General features: G+C 46.9%; 1 protein-coding gene across 1 annotated transcript in view; it reads right to left on the bottom strand.

The window, feature by feature from the left end:
* The window catches only part of LOC116366465 (cAMP-dependent protein kinase type I-beta regulatory subunit-like), a 46680-nt gene extending 39520 nt beyond the window's left edge, over window positions 1–7160 (bottom strand). The window contains exon 1 of the mRNA XM_031818571.1: window positions 7112–7160. Coding sequence (XP_031674431.1) covers window positions 7112–7160 — 49 coding nt within the window. The remainder of the gene's footprint in view (window positions 1–7111) is intronic.
* Between the last annotated feature and the right edge of the window lie 3470 nt (window positions 7161–10630).

Here is a 10630-nt window from a genome sequence, read left to right as displayed (position 1 = left end):
GTCGTATATTGCACAAATCTGGCCTTTATGGAAGAGTGGCAAGAAGAAAGCCATTTCTTAAAGATATCCATGAAAAGTGTCGTTTAAAGTTTGCCACAAGCCACCTGGGAGACACACCAAACATGTGGAAGATGGTGCTCTGGTCAGATGAAACCAAAATGGAACTTTTTGGCAACAATGCAAAACGTTATGTTTGGCGTAAAAGCAACACAGCTCATCACAATGAACACACCATCCCCACTGTCAAACATGGTGGTGGCAGCATCATGGTTTGGGCCTGCTTTCTTCAGCAGGGACAGGGAAGATGGTTAAATTGATGGGAAGATGGATGGAGCCAAATACAGGACCATTCTGGAAGAAAACCTGATGGAGTCTGCAAAAGACCTGAGACTGGGACGGAGATTTGTCTTCCAACAAGACAATGATCCAAAACATAAAGCAAAATCTACAATGGAATGGTTCAAAAATAAACATATCCAGGTGTTAGAATGGCCAAGTCAAAGTCCAGACCTGATTCCAATCGAGAATCTGTGGAAAGAACTGAAAACTGCTGTTCACAAATGCTCTCCATCCAACCTCACTGAGCTCGAGCTGTTTTGCAAGGAGGAATGGGAAAAAAAAATTCAGTCTCTCGATGTGCAAAACTGATAGAGACATACCCCAAGCGACTTACAGCTGTAATCGCAGCAAAAGGTGGCGCTACAAAGTATTAACTTAAGGGGGCTGAATAATTTTGCACGCCCAATTTTTCAGTTTTTGATTTGTTAAAAAGTTTGAAATATCCAATAAATGTCGTTCCACTTCATGATTGTGTCCCACTTGTTGTTGATTCTTCACAAAAAAATACAGTTTTATATCTTTATGTTTGAAGCCTGAAATGTGGCAAAAGGTCGCAAAGTTCAAGGGGGCCGAATACTTTCGCAAGGCACTGTATGTGTGTGTGTGTGTGTGTGTGTGTGTGTAACTATGTGTGTGTGTATGTGTGTGTGTGTATGTGTAACTATGTGAGTGAGTGTGTGTATGTGTGTGTGTGTGTGTATGTGTAACTATGTGTGTGTGTGTGTGTAACTATGTGAGTGTGTGTAGTGTGTGTGTGTGTGTGTATGTGTAACTATGTGTGTGTGTGTGTGTAACTATGTGAGTGTGTGCATGTGTGTGTGTGTATGTGTAACTATGTGTGTGTGTGTGTGTGTGTGTGTGTGTAACTATGTGTGTGTGTATGTGTGTGTGTGTATGTGTAACTATGTGTGTGTGTGTGTGTAACTATGTGAGTGTGTGTATGTGTGTGTGTGTATGTGTAACTATGTGAGTGTGTGTATGTGTGTGTGTGTATGTGTAACTATGTGTGTGTGTGTGTGTGTGTAACTATGTGAGTGTGTGTATGTGTGTGTGTGTGTATGTGTAACTATGTGTGTGTGTGTGTGTAACTATGTGAGTGTGTGTATGTGTGTGTGTGTATGTGTAACTATGTGTGTGTGTGTGTGTGTGTGTGTGTGTGTGTGTATGTGTGTGTATGTGTGTGTGTGTGTGTGTGTGTGTGTGTGTGTGTGTGTGTGTGTGTGTGTGTGTGTGTGTGTGTGTGTGTGTGTGTGTGATTGAGGAGTTGAAAGGCTGGAGGATCCCCGTGCTGAGGGTTCACAGGAGTTCATTCAGCTAATTAATATTGTGTGTAGAGGCTAGAGTCGTTCATCACACACATTTATCACTGGAGAGGGGAGAGAGGTTCAGGACTGTGTCCTCTCTGTCCCCTCCATCCAACCTGCTTCAACCTGGCCCGCCTTCTTCAGCTCCCTCTCTCCCTCTTTCATCTCATCTCTCTCTGTCTTTCTTTCATTCCCTCATTCTCTCACTCCATCTCTCTATTCTCTCCACTCTTCCTGTCTTTTATCACCTGGGCTGTGAACTCTTTGTTTTCCCTTCTAGCAGAACCCTGAGCCCCAAGACCGCAGGCAAATATTTGACAGAGACACACACAAAATTGAGCGCACACACACACACACGCATTCATGCACGTGTCCACACACACACACACACACACACACACACACACACACACACACACACACACACACACACACACACACACACACACACACACACACACACACACACACACACACACACACACACAGGTGGATGCACTCCAGCACACACAGTAAGAAAGACCTTGTTTCAACATAGGGGAAGTGTAACAAGCATTGCTGCCAACGTTCTTTGACTGTCTCCAAAAGGACTACATCCCCGGATCACGTTTGCTTTGTGTCACCTGGCTAGAATGCTGTATGTACACCGACGACTGAGGAATACCAGTCTTTACAGCAAACAAACTGTTCCTGTGAGGTTTTATTGACTCTTTTGATATACTGTGTAGGCCTGTACTTGTACCGATATAGGATCTTAATTTGAGCCAGTTTGCTACAGCAGGAAAATGATCCTGCTGCAACAGGAAACGTGAATTAATACATGGTTTATAATTAATAGATCTTTTTGTTGGGGTTGACACATTTTTCATAAGGGAAAATTACAAACTTCAGAAGCCATTTTAGACCTCAAATACCACTACAAGTTCTACATTTCCTGCATTGCATTATCCTGCAACACTGTGATCAAATTAAGATTCTTCATCTGTACTTTTTACTTAAATACTCTAGTAAAATTTGAGTTTTAAGATCTGCCTGAGCCTCTTCTCTGACATGGTGTGTTCTTGCTGCTGTGTGAGAGCTGGGGTCATTTGAGGGCATTTTCAACCTCAAATCACAGCAAATAGAAAGTGTTTTTGAAACTAGCCTAGACGTGAACATTAGAAGGTGTCTTCCTTATGACACCTGCCCAGACACAGATTCCTTGGTAACACCGACGGGGTTGATCCTACATTTGAAATGCAGCAGATTAAGATGAGCTAGGCCACGGTTAGGCTAGGCCACGGTTAGGCTAGGTCACGGTTAGGCTAGGCCACGGTTAGGCTAGGCCACGTTAGGCTAGGCCACGGTTAGGCTAGGCCACGGTTAGGCTAGGCCACAGTTAGGCTAGGCCACGGTTAGGCTAGGCCACGGTTAGACTAGGCCACGGTTAGGCTAGGCCACGGTTAGGCTAGGTCACGGTTAGGCTAGGCCACGGTTAGGCTAGGCCACGGTTAGGCTAGGCCACGGTTAGGCTAGGCCACGGTTAGGCTAGGCCACGGTTAGGCTAGGCCACCGTGTTACATCAGGATAACAGTTTAGTCATACCTGGATAATCCATTATATACACTGACTGTAAAAAACATTAAGAACACCTTCCTAATATTGAGATGCACCTCATTTTGCTCTCAGAACAGCATTAATTCATCAGGACATGGACTCTTCAAGTTGTCGAAAGCGTTCCACAGGAATGCTGGCCCATATTGACTCCAATGCTTCCCACAGTTGTGTCAAGTTGGCTGGATGTCCTTTGGGTGGTGGACCATTCTTGATACACACAGGAAACTGTGGAAAAACCCAGCAACACTGCAGTTTGTGACACTCAACCTGGTGGCGTCTGATACCTACTATCATACCCTGTTCAAAGGCACTTCAATCTTTTGTCTTGCCCATTCGCCCTTTGAATGGCACACATACACAATCCATGTCTCAGTTGTCTCAAGGCTTAACAATCCTTCTTTAACCCATCTACTCCCCTTCATCTACACTGAAGTGGATTTAACAAGTGACATCAATAAAGGATCATATCTTTCACCTGGATTCACCTGATCAGTCTGTCAGTGAAAGGTGTTCTTAATGTCCTGTACACTCAGTTTTTATACTATATATATATATATATACTGTTAAACCATAGATATCTTTGGTGTAAACAGCCAGGAGCTGCAGCAGAGTCCAGACAGTGAACAGTGACATCAGTAGTCTGTAGTGTATACTGTAGTAATGTACTGTAGTAATGTACTGTAGCTAACACAGCAGCTGGGATGCTCTCTCTCTTCCTCTGTCTCCCTTCCCCACTGCCTCTCTCTGTCTCCCTTCCTCACTACCCTCGCTCTCTCTCTTCATCTGTCTCCCTTCCCCACTGCCTCTCTCTGTCCTCCCTTCCCCACTGCCTCTCTCTCTGTCTCCCTTCCTCACTACCTCGCTCTCTCTCTTCATCTGTCTCCCTTCCCTTGCCTCTCTCTCTTCATCTGTCTCCCTTCCCCACTGCTCGCTCTCTCTCTCTCTCTCCCTTCCTCCCTACCTCAGCTACTATCCCACTCGCTCTCTCTCTCTCCCTTCCCCACTGCCTCTCTCTCTCTCCCTTCCCCACTGCCTCTCTCTCTCTCCCTTCCCCACTGCCTCTCTCTTCTCTCCCTTCCCACTGCCTCTCTCTGTCTCCTTTCCCCACTGCCTCTCTCTGTCTCCCTTCCCCACTGCCTCTCTCTGTCTTCCTTCCCACTGCCTCTCTCTCTCCTTCCCACTGCCTCTCTCCTCTCTCCCTGCCCACTGCTCTCTCTCGTCCCTTCCACTGCCTCTCTCTCCCTTCCCCACTGCCTCTCTCTCTCTTCCCCACTGCCTCTCTCTCTCTCCCCTTCCCCACTGCCTCCTCTCTCTCCTCTCTCCCTTCCCAACTGCCTCTCTCTCTCTCTCTCCGTCCCCACTGCCTCTCTCTCTCTCCTTCCCCCTCACTGCCTCTCTCTATGTCTCCCCTTCCCCACTGCCTCCCTCTCTCTCTCCCTTCCCCACTGCCTCTCTCTCTCTCCCTTCCCCACTGCCTCTCTCTCTCTCTCCCTTCCCCACTGCCTCTCTCTCTCTCTCCCTTCCCCACTGCCTCTCTCTCTCTCTCCCTTCCCCACTGCCTCTCTCTCTCCCTTCCCCACTGCTCTCTCTCTCTCTCTCCCTTTCCCACTGCCTCTCTCTCTCTCTCTCTCCCTTCCCACTGCCTCTCCTCTCTGTCCTTCCCCACTGCCTCTCTCTCTGTCCCTTCCCCCACTGCCTCTCTTCTTCCGCTCCCTTCCCCACTTGCCTCGCGATCCCTCTCTCTCCCTTCCCCACTGCCTCTCTCTCTCTCTCCCTTCCCCACTGCCTCGCGCTCCCTCTCTGTCCCTTCCCCACTGCCTCTCTCTCTGTCCCTTCCCCCACTGCCTCTCTTTCTCCTCCCTTCCCCACTGCCTCGCGATCCCTCTCTCTCCCTTCCCCCACTGCCTCTCTCTCTCTCCCTTCCCCACTGCCTCGCGCTCCCTCTCTCTCCCTTCCCCACTGCCTCTCTCTCTCTCCCTTCCCCACTGCCGTCTCTTCTCTCTCTCTTCACCCACCTCCTAGTTATCACCAAATTAGGACAGATACTGTAGAGTCCACCACAGGAGCACTGTCTGGGGGAAGCAGGGGGGGAGAGAGAGAGGGTGTGTACACGCCTATATGTGTGCCTATTGCCTGAATCTACTATATACTGTGTTTGTGTCGGTCTCTGTGGTGTGCCAATGTGTGGGCTTAATCTGTTTGTGTCTGTATGTTATGTGTGTGAGGTTTCAGTAAGTGTGGTTATGTGTGTTTGTGTCTGTATGTATGTGTGTCTGTGTGTGAGGTTCAGTAAGTGTGGTTACGTGTGTTTGTGTCTGTCTGGATGTGTGTGTGAGGTTACAGTAAGTGTGGTTGTGTGTGTTTGTGTCTGTCTGTATGTGTGTGTGAGGTTACAGTAAGTGTGGTTACGTGTGTTTGTGTCTGTCTGGATGTGTGTGTGAGGTTACAGTAAGTGTGGTTACGTGTGTTTGTGTCTGTCTGGATGTGTGTGTGAGGTTACGTAAGTGTGGTTACGTGTGTTTGTGTCTGTCTGGATGTGTGTGTGAGGTTACAGTAAGTGTGGTTATGTGTGTTTGTGTCTGTCTGGATGTGTGTGTGAGGTTACAGTAAGTGTGGTTATGTGTGTTTGTGTCTGTCTGTATATGTGTGAGGTTACAGTAAGTGTGGTTATGTGTGTTTGTGTCTGTCTGTATGTGTGTGAGGTTACAGTAAGTGTGGTTATGTGTGTTGTGTCTGTCTGTATGTGTGTAAGGTTACAGTAAGTGTGGCTATGTGTGTTTGTGTCTGTCTGTATGTGTGTGAGGTTACAGTAAGTGTGGTTATGTGTGTTTGTGTCCATCTGGATGTATGTGTGAGGTTACAGTAAGTGTGGTTATGTGTGTGTGTGTGTGTGTGTGTGTGTGTGTGTGTGTGTGTGTGTGTGTGTGTGTGTGTGGTGTGTGTGTGTGTGTGTGGTGTGAGGTTACAGTAAGTGGTGGTTATGTGTGTTTGTGTCCATCTGTATGTGTGTGTGAGGTTACAGTAAGTGTGGTTATGTGTGTTTGTGTCTGTCTGTATGTGTGTGAGGTTACAGTAAGTGTGGTTATGTGTGTTTGTGTCCATCTGGATGTGTGTGTGAGGTTACAGTAAGTGTGGTTATGTGTGTTTGTGTCTGTCTGGATGTGTGTGTGAGGTTACAGTAAGTGTGGTTATGTGTGTTTGTGTCTGTCTGTATGTGTGTGAGGTTACAGTAAGTGTGGTTATGTGTGTTTGCGTCTATCTGTGTGTGTTGAGGTTACAGTAAGTGTGGTGGTTACGTGTGTGTGTTTGTCTGTGAGTCTGTGTTCGATAGGGAACCCAGATTGTCTCTGTTTAACGTGAAAGGCTATGGGATGTCTAGACTGAGACCTTGGACTGCTGCGGCTTAGACTGGGTCGTTACTAGCTGGCACAGCCACAAGGCCCTGCTTTTTTCTAAAAAGCATCTTATTAAAATCTGATTTTAAACCTAACCCTAACCATAATCACACTGCTAACCTTATGCCTAACACTAACCTTAAATTAAGGCAAGAATTGTTTTCATTTTGTTTTCATGAATTTTACAGATAAGGCCAATTTAGACTTTGTGGCTGTGGTAACTAGTGACAACGGTCAGACTTGGAATAAGTCACACTGACATCTGGTAGAAAGAGAGGGAGTACAGTCAGTACTACAGTCTCTCTGTGTGTGTGTGTGGTGTGTGTGTGTGTGTGTGTGTGTGTGTGTGTGTGTGTGTGTGTGTGTGTGTGTGTGTGTGTGGTAATTTCAGTAGTTTCAGTGTGTACAGTAGGTCTACTATGTGTTCTGTATGTGTGTATTACAGAGGTTAACACATTATACATTATGTTCACAAACCTTGCTGAATAACTGTCTCTCCCGCAATGTGCAGACAGGAACATGGCATCAAATATGTCACTATGAGAGAGAGAGAGAGAGAGAGAGAGAGAGAGAGAAGAGAGAGAGAGAGAGAGAGAGAGAAGAGAGAAGAGAGAGAGAGAGAGAGAAGAGAGAGAGAGAGAGAGAGAGAGAGGAGAGAGAGAGAGAGAGAGAGAGGAGAAGAGGAGAGAGAGAGAGGAGTGAGAGAGAGAAAACAGTGGTTATATGGCCATTTGTCCGTCACACACACCCCTCAACATAGAAGTTGTTTTCCACCAGTGATGTGTGGACATTGGAGAAAGCGCAGCCTTCAACACAGCCGTTAGTGCTCTCATCTCAGTCCTTTATGAAGGGGATCAGGCTGCAAAAAACACGGTAGACACACCACACACACACACACAGAGCCCAGAGAACTCTGCATGACCCGGACACACACACAGCACCTCAGCCCCAGCCAAACCACTTCCAATACACACCTGGACAAGCAAACCACTAACCCTTCATCGCCAACACCATCATCATCATCATCATCACACCAGCTCCCACAATCCATCTGGAGCTCTGTCATCAACTCTACAACATCCAACCACACATCCTGAGTCCACCACATACAGTAAGAACAGGCATGCAGTCACTCAGACATGCAAATTATTCTTTTTTGAAATAGTGTAGCTGCCTACCACCCAAGACTCAACTGTAATGTTGAGAGGTGGAGGGGGGGCAGAGAGAGGATCATACTGTACAACTCAACTGGCTGTTGAGGACCACCAACCCTCCTCCACCTCCTCACCCCCCAGTGGTCTGTCCTGTTGAGGACCACCAACCCTCATCCACCTCCTCACCCCCCAGTGGTCTGTCCTGTTGAGGACCACCAACCCTGCTCCACTCCTCCCCCTCCTCACCCCCCAGTGGTCTGTCCTGTTGAGGACCACCAACCCTGCTCCACCCTCCTCCCCTCCACCTCCTCACCCCCCCAGTGGTCTGTCCTGTTGAGGACCACCAACCCTCCTCCACTTCCTCCCCCTCCACGTCCTCACCCCCCAGTGGTCTGTCCTGTTGAGGACCACCAACCCTCCTCCACCTCCTCCCCCCTCCACCTCCTCACCCCCCAGTGGTTTTGTCCTGTTTAGGACCACCAACCCTCCTCCATCTCCTCCCCCTCCTCACCCCCAGTGGTCTGTCCTGTTGAGGACCACCAACCCTGCTCCACCTCCTCCCCCTCCTCACCCCCCAGTGGTCTGTCCTGTTGAGGACCACCAAACCCTCCTCCACCTCCTCCCCCTCCACCTCCTCACCCCCCCAGTGGTCTGTCCTGTTTAGGGCCCCCAGTCCTCCTCCACCTCCTCACCCCCCAGTGGTCTGTCCTGTTTAGGGCCCCCAGTCCTCCTCCACCTCTCCCCTCCATCTCCCACCAGTGATCTGTCCTGTTTAGGGCCCCCAGTCCTCCTCCACCTCCTCACCCTCACCTCCCAGTGGTCTGTCCTGTTTAGGACCACCAACCCTCCACCACCTCCTCACCCTCCACCTCCCACCAATGGTCTGTCCTGTTTAGGACCACCAGCCCTCCTCCACCTCCACCTCCCAATGGTCTGTCCTGTTTAGGACCACCAGTCCTCCTCCACCTCCACCTCCCAATGGTCTGTCCTGTTTAGGACCACCAGTCCTCCTCCACCTCCTCACCCTCCACCTCCCACCAGTGGTCTGTCCTGTTAGGATCACAACCCTCCTCCACCTCCTCCACCTCCTCCCCCCTCCACCTCCCACCAGTGGTCTGTCCTGTTTAGGACCACCAGTCCTCCTCCACCTCCTCCCCCTCCACCTCCCACCAGTGGTCTGTCCTGTTTAGGGCCCCCAGTCCTACTCCACCCCCACCTTCACCTCCACCCAGTGGTCTGTCCTGGCCTGTGTCACTACCAAGTCACTACCCCTCAGTTGAGAGCCCTGTTGTGGGATAGGCCTAATAGGTCTGCGTGGGTGTTGTGGCTTGTTCTGCTTGTTGTGCACCACGCCATCAAAGGAGCAGCTGAAACTACTGACTGTCTAACAGAGTGGCTGAACAAAACTAACAAACCTGTTTGTTGCAGCTGGTACATTTTAACAGTGTGTGTGTGTGTGTCTGTGTTCAGAGCCACATGAGGAAACTGAAGCGTGACTCTGCAGCACCAGCCTGGTATCATAGACTAGACGTAACATAGTAAACGTAAAAGTAGTATGATATGTTAGTTTGGTATGGTTATATAAGACAGAAGGTTACTTAATCCTTTACACTCATGGGAATTGGCCTATATGCATAGGGCTTAATTGAAATGTTTCTTAAAGAAGAGAACGAATAGCATATTCTATGCATAATCATGGTAGCAATCAAAAGGGAACCGTTCTGAGATTATGGGAAAATGATTAGACCTAAGGTCTAAGGCACTGCATCTCTAGAGGCATCACTACAGACCCTGCAGTGCTAGAGACATCCCTACAGAACCCTGGTTTGATTCCAGGCGTATCACAATGATTGGGAGTCCCATTAGGAGGCACACAATTGGCTCAGCGGCATCCGGTTTGGCCAGGGTAGACCATCATTGTAAATAAGCATTGTTCTTAACTGACATGCCTTAGTTTAAATAAAGGTTAAATAAATAAAAGATAAAAAAGGTGAGGACACAACAGTTGACCTGACAAGGACTGAATACAACATTATACTGTTGTGTTGATTTCATGAGCATTTTACATTTACTGTACTTATTCAACACATGTTATATTTACTGTACTTATCAACACATGTTACATTACTGTACTTATCAACACATGTTATATTTACTGTACTTATCAACACATGTTACTACTTTATCAACCACATTGTACTTATCAACAACAATGTTATATTTACTGTACTTATCAACACATGTTATATTTACTGTACTTATCAACACATGTTATATTTACTGTACTTATCAACACATGTTATATTTACTGTACTTATCAACACATGTTATATTTACTGTACTTATCAACACATGTTATATTTACTGTACTTATCAACACATGTTATATTTACTGTACTTATCAACACATGTTATATTACTGTATTATCAAACACATGTTATATTTACTGTACTTATCAACACAGGTTATATTTACTGTACTTATCAACACATGTTATATTTACTGTACTTATCAACACATGTTATATTTACTGTACTTATCAACACATGTTATATTTACTGTACTTATCAACACATGTATATTTACTGTACTTATCAACACATGTTATATTTACTGTACTTATCAACACATGTTATATTTACTGTACTTATCAACACATGTTATATTTACTGTACTTATCAACACATTTTTTGCTAATGAAATCTGAAAATACTCTGGATACTGTACATTCATTAACATGATACAAATATTCCTGGAAAATGTGGAGTAGGTGCAACATAAGACAAACAAATGACAAGGGTTTGAGTGAGAGGACTAACTGGTGTCTCAAGTGGACAAGGG

This window comes from Oncorhynchus kisutch, unplaced genomic scaffold, assembly GCF_002021735.2.
Source record: "Oncorhynchus kisutch isolate 150728-3 unplaced genomic scaffold, Okis_V2 scaffold1492, whole genome shotgun sequence".
NCBI classification, from domain to species: domain Eukaryota; kingdom Metazoa; phylum Chordata; class Actinopteri; order Salmoniformes; family Salmonidae; genus Oncorhynchus; species Oncorhynchus kisutch.
Note: the sequence above shows the minus strand (reverse complement) of the source record. Positions and strands in the feature narration are given on the sequence as shown.